This window comes from Rhamphochromis sp. 'chilingali', assembly GCF_963969265.1.
Source record: "Rhamphochromis sp. 'chilingali' genome assembly, chromosome: 16".
In the NCBI taxonomy this organism is placed as follows: domain Eukaryota; kingdom Metazoa; phylum Chordata; class Actinopteri; order Cichliformes; family Cichlidae; genus Rhamphochromis; species Rhamphochromis sp. 'chilingali'.
Genome location: NC_137943.1, coordinates 7,718,165 through 7,733,168, shown reverse-complemented (window position 1 = coordinate 7,733,168; position 15,004 = coordinate 7,718,165). Strand labels below are relative to the sequence as shown.

Genomic DNA, 15,004 nt, shown 5'->3' with positions numbered 1-15,004 from the left:
GTCATACTCCAGCTGGGAGCCTGCGAGCTGTAACACAAGCCAAATGAAACCAAATGCACTGCTGTTTATTTAGCCAATTGTACGCTCACTAATGTGATGTAATGTGAAGTTTTTGGACAAAGTCTTGAAATACTTGATTATGCCTATGAGGACGACTGCATGGGATTAATGGACCGATGACTTGCACCACTGTATTTGTATTGTACTCAATAGTGTCTTTTGCCGTTTTAACATTGTCTTCATATTATTTAGTTTATACAGCTGTGTGTGCGCGTGTTTTTGGAGGCTACGTTCTAATATGCTTTTCTCTGGCTCTTTCAGACAATCCCAGCCAAGTCTCCAGAGTTCTAGTTGCAATAGAGACCTTAGATCTGAATGACAATGCACCTGAGCTGGACAGGCAGTACAACACAGCCATGTGTGACTCCTCCTCCATCGGACAGGTCAGTATGTGTTTAAACTACTTGAGGTCTTTATTTCCATTCCAGTGTATATAAAATGTTCATTTTAAAGACATGGAAAGACACTAAAACACATGTTAAGGAAACAAGCCCGGGTTATTACTGGAACTACATTCTGGCACTACACATTTCTCAGTTTAGGTACTTGGACTGCCAGCAGTGCTAAAGACTGTAATTTTTCAAGAAGATGTGAAAAGACTTTAAGTGATGACTACACAGCAGCAGCAGCAGCTGTGTTGTCTTTGTGTCTACATGTGTGGCACTCGTGGTTTTTCGAGGTGTCAGAGCCCAACACACAATCACTGCAGTTGCATGGGTAAAAGCTTACAAATAGAGTGGCAGGGGTATAACGCAATCAGAATGTAAAAGCCAGAGTAGACATCTGGACTGACTGAAAAAGAAGCTGTTCTGTCAGACATGCAAAATGCATGACTGAAAACGCTTTTTAGACACACTGCTAATACTATAGTCTCACATGTTTCAGTCAAATTTGACATATCGTTGGTTTGAATAAAGTCACATAACTGATCACATGGTTACAGTCACTAACCAGTGGCCATTGGTTTGTGGCCAAACTGCTAGCGTTATTAACCTTAAGAAGCTAACATTTTCAGCATATTCATTGTTTTCACCTTTTTATTTTATATTAAGATAAGATAAGATAAGATAAGATAAGACTGACTTTTTTATGTATACATATGAGCAGAAGCTTCAAAACCAGTTTTATCTGAAGCCTGAGAAGCTGTGGCTGGATGAACTTTAATCATCCAAAAATCAAACAATATTGATAATCAATGTAATAATTAATAATAATTAATAAAATAATAAATAATGCTTACTTTACATACATATTTTAGAAGTTACAATTTTTAGGTTTGCATTCAAAGCCCCAAATTTCATACCATAAACACAAAACCTGGTTAGTTAGCTTCCCATTAAATAACTATCTTGACAATGTGTCACTTAGCTCGATTGCTACACTATTTCAGTAAATGTTAATGTTACCTCTTCTTTATATTGGCTGAGTCATACAGCCCACTACACGCCACATTTTGCACTAATTATACACATATTCATAATAAATTAGTGTTACTATGTCATATGCAAAACATATGCAAACTTTGTATTTAATGTTCATGTACAGTCATATAATTACAACACAAACAGTCAACGAGTATTCAGCTTGGAGCATATAGAGTGTGGCAGAACAAAGCTGTGTCCCTTCAGATATGGCCACATGTAGCTACAGCATACTCATTCACCATGGAGCCAGGTGAATCCTCCATGGCCTGTTATCAGAACGCAGCAGTTATTTGCATTGTAATTAAACTCGAGCCTCCTCTCAGGCTGCCTCCCTCCTTCCTGCTTTATTTGTGTTCTTGTCTGTTTCTCTGCATTATGTTTTTCTCACTCGATCCTATCTCAATTATAGAAATCATCCCTTTGCTCTTCAGCCTCCCCTTGGAAACCCTGCTTAGCTCTCCTTTCTTTGCCTCCATATTCCGTTTTCCATGCTGGCTCTGTCACTATCATTTTGGTGTCGTGGCCCATCTGTTGTGTGTGGTTTGTTTTTTTTTTTTGTTTCCACTGGTGCTTTCATTGCTCTGCTCATGCCTTTGTTGTGTCACCACGAAATCTGTGATTCTATGGCAACGACGTTGATTTGTTTTTGCCTGTGATGTTCATGTTTGTGCATGCTGCAATTTGAGTGAGCGGCACGCAGTTCATTAAAGAAAGGCTATGATGTCTTCCCAGTGTGTTTGGGATAGTATATGCACATCTCTGTATGACACGCCATTAGGCAAAGCCTGTTTGAATATTCACCCACAGCATCGGATAACATAATGCAACTGTTCTTAGCAAATCTTCTCAAGGCCTACAGACATCGACTAACTCAAAGAGCACGCTGCACCCTTCATCCCCGCATTGAGTCTCGTATCGAGCACTCGAAAGCGTTCCTGAAAGAGCGCCCTGCATAATGACGAACAGAGAGTTTCATTAAAAAGAAATTACCCATCAGCTCAGTCTGCGGGAGATTTCTTTAAGATTAATTTAGTTAAGATTGCCAATGAGGACTTGCGTAGATGCCTTTACAACACCGAAAGCTGCACGGCACTGTATTTACAAAAAAGGGGATTCGCGCGCACACACACACACACACACACACACACACACACACACACACACACACACACACACACACACACACACACGGTTATATTTTTGGTGTGAGTATCAAACACAGTTCACTTATGTCACTATGCTAATTGTTTGACTTGTTTTCATTCTGCCAGTGTCGGCTAATGTTTTTTTGTTTATGTAGCTAAAAGCTCTCTCTGTGTAAGTGTTTTTTCTTCCTCCTTTTCTGTTCTCTCTCTATGCTTTTCCTCAAAACACACAAACACACACGCACTCACACACATTCATTCACGCCCTCCCCTCACCCGGTCTCCCTTGCTCTCTATCTCTGTGTTTCAGGTGGTGCAGGTGTTGCGGGCGATTGATAGAGATGAGGGTGGGAATGACAGCACCGTGTATTTCAGCATCCCTCCAGAGTCCAGCGCTGCCCTCAACTTCAGCGTCAGGGACAGCGGTGGTAGGCACTCAATCTTTCCTTCTCTGTGTAGTTCTCTTAATTCTTGTTTGTCTGCTCCTCCCTTGGCAGATAGACTGTTTCTCCCCCCACTTTTCTAAGGCCCTTAATCCCACATATATATTTTTTTCTGCCTTTCTCTTCCCATCTTCATCTTTCCTTCTATTCTCTCTTTCCCGTTCCTCTCAAAACCACTCCCTCTCTGAGTCGCCTTCCCTTTTTCTGTCCCTCCCTCTGTCTCCTACCATCCATCTCCCATGTCTGGTGGCCCCATTGTTTTGCTTTGTTATCCTCCCCTCTTTTGTTTCGTCCCTCTTGTTGTATCCTCTACATCCATCTTCTTCCCCACGACCATGTAAACTTAGTATTTCCACTGAGAAGCTTTTGAAGAAATCAAAGCTGCTTCGTTTAATTAGCGTCAACTGAATCTAATTTAGCTACTTGTTTGTTTTCTGTGCATTTTTCCCCCTGAACACTTCGTGTCCTCGCTCTTTGTTTTGCACAATTACACACGTATAGTCCTTTAATATCATGCAAACATAAATTTGATATGACTATTTTAATTCAGGGATGCAATGTGCTGCCGGTTCTGTGTAACTGTTCACATCAAGCTGTGTATGTGTGGGGATATTTTTGCATCCTTGAGCAAATATGTAGTCTCCTAAAATTGGATCCACAAGAATTTTGTTGTCTTAGCTCACATTTACATTTCTCTACACAAAAACAAGTTAATTGGCTCACAAATACATTTTTTTGCAATTATGTGTCACCTGTGGAGTTTTCGTGTAAACACATACTTTGAGTCAGTGCAAAAACACAGTGTTTGCTTCCTTGAAGCCTTAACGGCGTGCTGAATAAAAGATAAAACATTTGCAAAAGTGACATTTTTCAATATTTTGAAGAGTGCAGGCCTGATTACATCAGCTGGCATTCTTTTTTCTTTTCACGTCTTTGCTTCTGCATTGCTACATTTTTTTCCTTTGACACAATAACTGTTGTGGAACAGCATGAAGCTCTTCAGTTGGTATGTGCTGCACAGTTGCAGTTGAGGACAGTAATGCAAATCAAAACATTGCACCACTAGCGGATAAAAACTCCACAGAATACTTTCATGTGTGCTTATGCATTCTGCACACAGCTCATCTCTCTCCACTTGAAAGTTTGATTTGTGCGTCATATTAGCTAAAGATGTCAGTAGCATATTGAAGTGTATAATATAGTATTCCATGTGCACGCCTTGGACATATGAACATGTGTACTAGTTGTAGGTATACCTGTTCAAGTGCTCATTAACACACATGTATTCTGATCAGCCTCATGCTGATCAGAATACATGATCAGCATGATCATGTATTCTGATGATCATGCAACATTCAGTGTTGACATGAAATTCAAACCGAGTGTCAAAATGGGGAAAAAAGGTGATTTAAGTAACTTTGAATGCGGCAGAGAACTCTGATGTACTGAAATAATGCAACAAAATCTGAATCCCCCCACCTGAAAAAGAGAAAATAGTGAGGGTTGCTTTGTTGAGGCCTTAGAAGAAAGGCCAGACTCCTTCAAGATGATTGGAAAGCAACAGTAACTCCCAAGCACTGTTAAAACCAAGGTATGCAGAAGAGCGTCTCTGAATGCACAACACGGTCAGCCTTGAAGCAGATGGGCTACCACACCAACCCAGGTGCCTCTCCTGTCAGCTAAGAACAAGAAACTGAGACTACAGCTTTCACAGACTCTACAAAATTGCTTAGTGTGATGAGTCTCAAGTTCTGCTGCAAAATCCAGGTAGTCGGGTAAAAATTTGGCGTAAACAACATGAAAGTCACCAAATCTAAATCAAAAAGAGCACTTCTGGGATGCGATGGAACAGGAGATTCACATCGTGGGTGCAGCTGACAAATGTGCAGCAGCTGTTTGCTGCTGTCATTTTAATATGGAACAAAATCTCGGTGGAAATGCTTCCAGCACCTCGTTGAATCTATGCCATGAAGAATAAAGGCAGTTCTGGAGGGAAAGGTAGCATGATGTAACTAATCGAGTGGTCTGTGAGTGTAGCTTGGCAACAAATTTCTCAGCCTTGACTTCATCAGTAAACACAATATGGCAAATACGGGGAATTTGAAAACATCCAATTGAAAATCCAGCAAACACAGGATAACATTTACTCTCATTTTACGTCATAGTACTTTGTTTTGTTCTCCATTAATTCTGACCAAAAAAACTGCATTTTAGCTGCAAAATGCTTTGATTGTCTACTAAGTTAGCTGTATTAGCTAAAATATGCTAAATATAGAACTTAAGACAGGGGTGGGGGAACTTCAGCTTCCTAACACCACCTCCAGTCAGTGTATTTAGATTCCTTAGATGCGTCCTAACACGCATCTAAGAGTCCTGCAGGTCTTAGATGCGTCCTTGATCCAACACAGCTGATAAATCAGCTGTGTTGGATCAAGGACGCATCTAGCAACACAGCTGATAAATCAGCTGTGTTGCTAAATTACCTCCTCAACATGTCTTGAAGTTCTCCAGAGGCCTGGTATGGGTGATATCTAAAACCTGCAGGACACCGGCCCTTGAGGCCTGGAGTTCCCCACCCCTGCCAGATGAAGATATGTGCTTACATTCGTCAGCAGCTGAAGATAAAATTACTCTTTGACTAATTTTACTACCAAACTGGTGACCAAACTCCCAACTCTTCCTAAACCAGACAAAACCAAGTTAACTCGCCAGATCATGGATGAGTATTATAAACTCAGTGACATGTGAAATCAAAGACCTCTTTGATGTGTCATCCAACAGTAGAACAGAGAGACAATAAGAGCATCCTCAGCTCCCGTGTGGACAGCTTGTCTGACAAAATGCTACATTACTTTCTTTGTTTAAAAAGACAATGATTTGATCTATCTTTTGGATCGCTGAAGATCTTTTTGATAATCGCGTTTGTCATGTTTTCATTCCCAGTGCCATTCATGCTAATGAAAACCTGCTTTCGTGTCAGCGGCTATATTTTTGTGGCCTTGTGTGTGTAATTCTAAAAACGTCTCCCACACAGATCCTCCGCAGTTCTTTTTCTCAAAAGTGAGAGTCAGATCAATACAGGCCGTTACCTCTTTTGTTATTGCTGCTCTCTGTCCTTTTAAATTGCTGTATGTGAGCCTCTCATCACTGATGTCCATTACAATATCTTTAAAAAAAAAAAAGGGCTTGTGATGTATTCCTTTCATACAAGTGTGTTCTAAAAGTCAGTGCTTTGGATGTACAGGCTTTCTTCTGTACATACTTTGTTGTGTCATTAACCAGGACAAGTGTGGGAGTCTTTGAAAAGGATCATACAGATGGATCTAATGGCACCACATTATTCAAACAATAATTTTAAACATGAAAGTATATTAGAATTTATGTTTAAGTTTTACAGCCTATCTGGAGTCATAAATCATGAAGCGTCTGGCTGCGGCAGCGAAAAATATACTGTCTGTCCAATTTGTAACACTCTAGTAGATTCATCCTGTAAAATTAGTATCACTGTTATTCTGCTATGGAACGCTGTAGCTCAAATTAGAAGGGAAGTGAACGAAAATAGTAAAAATAAAAGAGAGGCTAAATATTTTTTCCTGCTCAATTCCTTTGTGGTACAAACCCGTCACCAGCTGACTGCAGTCGCACATTTGCAAACATGAGGACATTCATTTCTGGGCATAATTTCCAAATTGGAACGTCCTGCCTCCATTCTGCAAACAACACTGTAGCATGCGGTTAACAGTGGACTCAAAGTTTCTTCCTATCTGTCAACTCTCCTTCAGGCCCCACAGCCAGCTTGGTGTTGCTGTCCCAGATCCAGCCACTGTCCCGTTCCTCATCCTCCACCTTGACCCTCTACGTGCCGCTCGTCCTGAGGGATGGGACGTCTGGCCTCACCAGCACTGGGACGGTCACTGTGTCCGTCTGTCCCTGCCTGAAAGGAGGGGCACGAGCTGGGGAGAAAGACAAGGACAAACAGACCGAGGGCGAATGGGACTGGGAGAAAGAAGCGGTGTGTCTTCCTCAGCAGTCCACACTGCCCTCCCCTGGGCTCAGTACAGCTGCCTTGCTGGCTATCCTGGCTTGTGTTGCTACATTACTGGGTAAATACTTAATAGCTCATAAAGCTTGAGAGAGATTAAATCTGGGCTTGGCTTAAGATAATGCCAAAAGCAAAAGTAAAATGGTGAAAGGCCCTTGTTTATATAACTTACATGATGGCTTTTATAACAGCACTTAGTGTTATGTACATTATGATATAATATGAAGTTATATCATAAATATTTACTCCCTAGAAATGCATTTAATGCCATTCTACAAATAGAAAGTTGAGTAAATAGCGTTTAGGGCTTGTGTACCTTCAACTACATCCCTGGATGCTTAATCTGCATATGAAAATAATGAAAGCAGCAGCGTAAATATTTCTCTTAGTCACAGCTGCTCGATACAGGTTTGCTTTTCCTCGCAATTTTGGTCCAGTTATTTCCCTTGGCAAGGTCAGCTCTAATCACAGCTAAAATAACAATTTTGAGTGATTATCTGGGCCCTTCGGTTTTTGATAGCAGCATAATAAAATGTCACAGCCACCTTTGCAGAAACTCAAATGCTCAATTGGATAATGCCTAGTTGCTGAGGAGACTGGCTGATAGCCAGCATCATTGTCATTTCTATTGAGTCTGTTGAAATCACTCGTGCCTTGTTGATAAAGGCATTATCATTCTGGAAGGGGCCAGTTCAATCAAGTGGGAGACGCGACATGGCGTGAAGGTGATCGTGCTCAGTGGATTTAGTGGAGTTAAGAATTTAGTTCGCTAAGTGATAATGGCATGATCGTGGGCGGGAGTATAATTCTGCTTTTTCTATTTCTAAACACTATAATAACAGGGCCTTCCACAGAATGCCAAACGTCCTTAAAGAACCTCTGTCATCACCTCCATCAGTTATTAAAAAGGAGCGGGGTTTACACGAGGTAGCCATTGAGCCATTTGGCAACTTTGCCCTGTGGATAGAGGCTGTCTTTAACAGATAAATATACACACACCACGCTATAAAGGTTATTCCTCAAACCGTTATAAAAGGTTAGAGTTTTCCCACTCCATTTAGGGATCATTGAATTAGTTCCATAGAAATCAAATAATGTGGCCTCCAACTATATTAAGGCTGTAGATTTACTTACCGCGGCAGCTTAACCTCCTGCGATACAGCCGTATGGAAACACAAGCACATTAGTGTTTGTTAAATCAAATCATACACTGCAAATATAAATAAGCACCCGAGCAGATTCAGCACGGTTTGGATTTCTATAAATACCAAAGCAGTTTGTCCAAATGATAGGGAGAGCTGGAGTGGAATATATTAAGAAAAAAATATGGGCAATGTCAGTCGATCAACTAACTAGCCTTCTAGTAACCTGTGAGGGTCCAAATTCAGAGAGTTGATCAACTTGTCCACTCAGAAATTCTACATTGGAGTGGAAAAAAAAATTGCATCCTTGAAATGTACAAATGAACTGGAAAGCCAATAATGAGAGAAATTATTGGTAAAGGTGTCACCTTCCACAGGTGTACCAGCAGCAACTTTAACCGGATGCTCAATTCTTCTTGTCTCTGATTTCTGACTGAGGTCTTATTTGGATCGGGTGCCTTCCTGAATATTTATGCACTTTTTTTTAAATTTACTTTTCAGCTTGGTTCTCATTTTCTCCCTATTTGCATCCAGAAAGTTCAGCACATGCAAGAATAGGATTTCCCCCTCTTAATAAGCATACTAAAGCTATTATCATAGGTGTCCAATATCTGTTTTTCTACCAACTCGATCCTAGTGCAGGAACCTAATCTAGACCTGCGTCTGTGCCTTTCCCCTGGAAAATTGAAATGAAAAAAAAAAAAAAAGCCACTGTTCCCAGAGTTTGATGTCAGTGGGTATGGGAAGGCTGATTCTACTGCCCAATGCTAATGTTGTGTTTGCAAACCTGTTAAAAGTCACAAAGGCATCATTTGGTTCGTTGCCACAGTCCAGGGTGAAATTTAGCTCTCGATATTGGGAATATGCAATAAGAGTCATGGAGTCATGGGACAATAAAGCATCCATTTGGCTGGCTGGAGCTCAAAGTCAATTACCTAGTGGAGGCATGCAGTCTGCTGATATGATATACCAGCCCTCTAACCCAAGGACTCTCTGTATTCGTTTTGTCTCTGTGTGTTTCACCTCTTTGTCTGCTTGAGTTTTTCTCCCTTGCTCACACACACACATCTCTTCCTCCTTTCCTTTATTTCCCCTGTGACTTCTGCCCCCCCCCCCTCCTCCCTTGTTCATCACTCTTTTTCCAATTTCTCTCCTATGCCTCAATATCCGTTATTCCCGTTGCCACCCCTCGGCAGCGGTGAGTGCCCTGTCATTGTCGCTGCGGCGTCAGAAGCGCGACTCGCTGTCACCGCTGGAGGAGGACGACGTACGCGAGAACATCATAACGTATGACGACGAGGGCGGAGGCGAGGCCGACACAGCTGCCTTCGACATTGCCGCCCTGCAGAGTGCCCCGCACAGCTCGCGCTCACGCGGCTATCGCACGCTGGACAGCAGGAACGTGTAAGCAGGCGGAGGGGTGTGTGGGAGGGTTTGTTTGCATGTGGTGATGCATATATATATAAATGGGTCTGTTTTTAATTTAATCAAACCATCACAGCGGACCTTTCATTACATGCTGAAAAGAAAATATTATTTACGCCTTCAGAGTGAAACCATTCGTCGCAGTCCAGCTCTTAACTGATCCACTTAAGTAACTGTTTAAGCCACAACTCCCAGGTCATAATCAGCCACCAATCAAAACACTCAAACAGAAGGCTATCAAGCCTGGCAGTCCTAGGAGGCCACTTTGTTGTGCTCATTTTGCTAAAACTCATTTATGTTCTGCTACATCAGAGAGTTGTTTGCACCCACTTTGATGTTCCTGTGAAACATTGTTATTGCCTTTGGACTAATAATTAGCTCCCGGATTCATGCAAGCCATATGGAGAGGCCATAAACAAGTACAAAGGCTGCTTTTAGTTGATCGAAAATTGCTTCTCACAGTTTTTGGAGGTGGACACAGCAACATGAAAAACTGTCTAAATCTAATGCAATCCAGTGCAATATTCCTGCAATATTAACTACCTCTGTGAGACTTTTAATTTCTAATTTCTGTTGGCGCCATGTAACAAAGGAGCGCATAGTTGAGTCGAGCGCTGCTGTAGCTTGTTCTTCTTGGAGTGAACTGTAAGATTTGGAGCGTTCATTATGAAAGAAACGTTGTATTAAAACAGAGGTTATTTTGGCTGTAGCTGCACTGGATCACTTTTTTTTTTCTTTTGAAATTCCATCCATGGAATCACAAGTTTTCAGTCCAAACAAAATCACACAGTACACCCTTCATATTTCTCACCTGGTTATTTTTTCCCACCCCAAGGTGGACAAATGTCTCAGCAGAATATCTTGCAGTGTGAATATAGAGTGCAACACAAAACCACAAGTCGTGGTTTAAAAGAAAAAACTGTTTAAAAAATGACCAAAGATATTTCCTGAGCAGCAAGCAGTATTCAAAAACAGGCATAACATGTTCAGATTTAGCCCAATCATATGCCCTTTTTTTGTCTTGCAGTCGTTACTCACATCGTGCTCAAGACAAATCTCGCACTTATAGCTGGGCTCAGAATCCAGGTGTGGATCACAACTACTCAGGACCAGCAGGACCCCTTTACGGTCGTCTCTGCTACAGCAGTCACACGTTACCCATTCTCCGTCGCGCCCCAGGAGGAACGTTCGAGCCAGGCTTGGCGGAGCTGGCGTACCGCTTTCCTGGAGGCCAGCCAGACCATTCCCTGGTTATCCAGAACCAAGGGGCCGTGGTCGGGCCGATGGAGTCTGGGGCGGTGTACATAGCTCCAACGGATCTCAGCACAGGAAGTCGAACGGGGAGTCGGACGGAAAGCCGCGACGGGACCGCACCCCAGAGCGGGGTGAGCACGTCCGATGGAGGGACACCGAGAACCAGCGACAGCCACGACAGAGGAGGAGGAACAGGAACCGCAAGCAACTGTACAGAAGGGAGCAGTGAGGACAAAGTTAACCTCAGTCAAAATGTGGACTGGGTAAGGATGACAGTGAGCTTCACACTAAACGCATGCTAAACACACATGAGCTTAAATAAATGTGCAAGAGAAACGGAGAGACGATGAAGGACACTAGGGTCTCAAACATAATGCCACTATTTAGCAGTGATGCCCAGAGAACCCAAGATTCCTGTTTGGTAGAATTTTGATGTCCTTACATCTACATCATTCAAACGCACACTTGCATATTTGTGTTGAATGCAGCACAGGAACTCATTCTGCAACACAGCTTAAAACATAGATTGATGGGGGAATAAATATTTCAATAAGATGTAAAAAGCGGTAGCCGTTGCCGTGAATCGTTAATTATAACTGAATAAATTAGTCAATTAGCAGTAGATGGCCACATTGAAGACATCATTAAAGCTGAATCAATGACTTAATTATTCAATTAAATACGCAAACGAAAACGTGAGAAAGTCATTAAGCAAATATAAAATCATTATAAGGTTTTGAAATCAAACTAATATACTGAACTACTGCAGTGATTAAAGCACTGCCACACTTTTAGTCTCTGCACAGTCACAGAAATGTCCTGGACGTTGTTGGGGGATGATGACAATAAAGACATTATCAGCACATCATATCCTGCTTTATTCTTACTTTTTGTTCTTATGCTTTCATTTATTAGGGCCATGGCACGGCTCCTTGGCCCTAGCTTTATTTAATTTTCAAATATTTTATCTCTCTATCTCTTCCCTTTCCATCTCCCTATCACAGTGCAGTGTTAGCTCATTCTAGTGATCAATTAATGTCTATGTCTTCTTCCAACTCTGCTTTCCCTCCGCTCTCCTCTGCTCACTGTCTGTCTGTCTGTCTGTCTCTCCTTCACGTGAATCACTTTTTATCATCATCATCATCTCCTGTTTTTTTCCTTCACGTGGGCAATATGTCATCACTTTTCCTTATCTTTCTACGTTTAATATACCTGTTATTAAATTTCCCCTTCCTCCTTGGGCAAATTGTCTCATCCCATTTTATGTTACTGTAACCAAACCTAACACCCAACCCCAGCCCCGAACTGAAACCACTCGTGCTCGCCTACATTCCCTCCAGGTGCAGTCGGAGACATTGCCCAGGGAGCACAACCTTGTCATGACCCGATCCGGCTCCCTGATTGGTCAGGGTCACGGCGTAGGAGGCTGGGTGTGTGACTCGGCTACCCTCCCCATGGCAGGACGCAGGGCCTCTCGTACCGGCATGTCCCCCAAACGCACATGTGGCAGTCTGGCTGAATCTGACTCTGGTGGAGGAGGAGGAGGAGGAGGGGGGAGTGGAGGAGGAGGTGGAGGTGGAAATGGAAATGGGACCACCTCCACTGATGGACAACAACAACCACCTGCCAGTGGACGCAACTATGCCACTGTCCTGCAGGGGGAAGTATCTGGGCAGAGGGACTACGCTGGCACTCTGGGGAGAGGAGGACTGGAGATGGGAAGCAACTTTGTGGTGGCAAGGCCAGACAGAGAAAGTGGAGGAGTATCACTGACCGGGACTCCATCTGTCTACCCAGAAGCACCTGGCTTTATTGGGGACTGGCGCGATCGAGTAGGTATGGGAGGGTATGTTTTGGGCAGGAGGGATATGACCCCTCAGCTTTTGCCCTTCCCCGGGCAGCCTCGGGCAACATATGGCAGTGTGATGGGCTTTGGGGCCAACTGGGTTCCAGGAATGGAGGCAGCCCGAGGGGGACCAGGGCACGGGGGTCCCTCCTTGGCACTGCGAGTGGGTGAGTTCCTACGTCTGCGCCTTGCCCAGGTCACCTTTGATCCCTCACAGCCGCCATACGACTCTGTGCAGGTGTATGGGCTGGAGGGAACAGGGTCCAGGGCTGGATCCCTCAGCTCACTGGAGAGCGAAGGGGAGAAGGATTCAGAGAAGGAGGATTGGGGGGCAGGGCTGGAAGAGTGGGGTCCCCAATTCCAGAAATTAGCCCAGCTCTTCAAAGACAGGGAGAAAGAGAGGGAAGATAAGGAAAAGGTTGACGAGGGTGCCAAAAAAGAGAAAGAAATGAATGAGGAGCCTGAGAAGAAAGTGAAAAAAGATGGAGTGCGGGCTGGAGAAGAGGGGAAAGATTGAGGAAGGATATAAATGAAACAAATAGGGGCAAAAGGGGGTAAGAGAGAGGGGAGGAAAAGAAGGATGATGAAAAGGCAACTTGAGTTCGAATAATGTGAAGAGAAGTTAAAGGGGAGAAAGATGAAGAGGCAAAGTAATAAAAAGAGACAGAGAAAAATGAGCCTAGGGAGGATGGAGAATGCGAGGGCAGGGGAGGGAGTGATTGATGTAATTTATAGCAATAAGTGTTGAAACGCTGATATGGTTGAGCACAGATACTGAGACAATGCAGAGCCTGCTTCTGCTCGGGGCAGCAACAATTTGTTAAACACTTTGGACAGAGAAAAACAACTCAAACATCCAAGACTCGATTAAATTCAGCTCTCACGTATGGAATGAGAAACAGCAGGAGGCGAGAAGGAAGACGTCTGGTGCGCCGATCTGATCCCAGTGTCTGCGTGTTTGTGTGCAAGAAAAGTCAGTGAAAAGTGCGTGAGAACACGTGCACAACCGAGCGCGTGCCGTACGCGTGCATATTTAACAGAGATGGAGCAAAAGAGAGTGGCAGGGGGAAATCGAAATACCCAGAGACAATTTTTGAGATGAGACTGATGACTAATGCTGCGTAATGCCGCAACATTAGCTTTCAGGACGACGAGGCAGGGAAAAACACTTAACAACGAAGTTTAGAAAGTAGGATAAGACACAGGGGAGGGGGAGAAAGTGATGTTTGACTATAAAGGGAATGGGCGGCAAGGATGTATAGAGAGAGAAATGGTCTTGGAAGTGAGATGATTGTACAGAAACTGTTGCTTTTTATTCCATCTGCAGTGGCAGAAAAAGTGAATTATTCAGCTTGCTACTCCATTCCAAATGAAAATGATGAATCATTTAAATCCTGCAAAAGATTCTTCCTCCTCTCAGCCCACGAGGAAAAACAGACATTGTGAAAAATTTAAATGGTTTAGGGATATGATCCCCCCCCCCCCTCCCCCGAACCCTCTCAGTTCTTCGCCCCCCCTCCCATCCCCCCCAGCTATTTTGTAGTTGAGTGTTGGTATGTTTACAAAGATTCACACACAAACACGCGGCGACACAAAAGAACTGATTAACACCACAAGGCTTTGATTGTACTACAGTAAATTACATAATCCATGAGTATTCTGAGGACTCTGTTATTGATGGCATAAATGTGTCTTTTTTATGAAAGAAGTCTGCTTTTTTCTAATTTGCCCACCCCACTTCCCCAGTCTCACATGCATGATTTTACAACAACAACAATAAAAAAAACCCCACAAAATCAGTTTCCACTCCAAACGCTTGTACGGCCCAATGGAACATTTCCACAGATCTCTAATGAAATTGTAGTGAAACACAACCACAGAGACAGGCTTTTTCGTTTTCATTTTATTTCTTGTTAAAAGGTCAGGATGCAAATGTGCTGGAGATTTCAGCTGGAATGCACTTTTATACTGTGTGATGTTCAATAATAGATAACGAATCATGTCGAAAATTACAGTTCTTTTATAAGATGTCAGCTAAACGAAGATATCATGTTTGACTGTATGTAAAAAAAAAAACATTTGTAAATACCACTAAGTATTACTGCTAAAAGAGAGTATATAAAATTTAAAATGTGTAAAAAAAAATAAAATAAAAAATGTCTAGAACAGAACTTAGATGTTGAAAATGGAGCACTGTTGGGATTACCTGTATGTACTGTAGAT

The 15,004-nt window shown here is 42.8% G+C and overlaps 1 protein-coding gene across 1 annotated transcript in view; it reads left to right on the top strand.

Annotated features, from left to right (window-relative positions):
• Positions 1–13,298, top strand: part of cdh24b (cadherin 24, type 2b) — a gene marked incomplete at its 3' end in the record, with an annotated part of 166,676 nt that extends 153,378 nt beyond the window's left edge. The window contains exons 9-14 of the mRNA XM_080907825.1: positions 322–443; positions 2,940–3,057; positions 6,855–7,175; positions 9,453–9,660; positions 10,709–11,198; positions 12,276–13,298. Coding sequence (XP_080763951.1) covers positions 322–443; positions 2,940–3,057; positions 6,855–7,175; positions 9,453–9,660; positions 10,709–11,198; positions 12,276–13,298 — 2,282 coding nt within the window. The remainder of the gene's footprint in view (positions 1–321; positions 444–2,939; positions 3,058–6,854; positions 7,176–9,452; positions 9,661–10,708; positions 11,199–12,275) is intronic.
• Between the last annotated feature and the right edge of the window lie 1,706 nt (positions 13,299–15,004).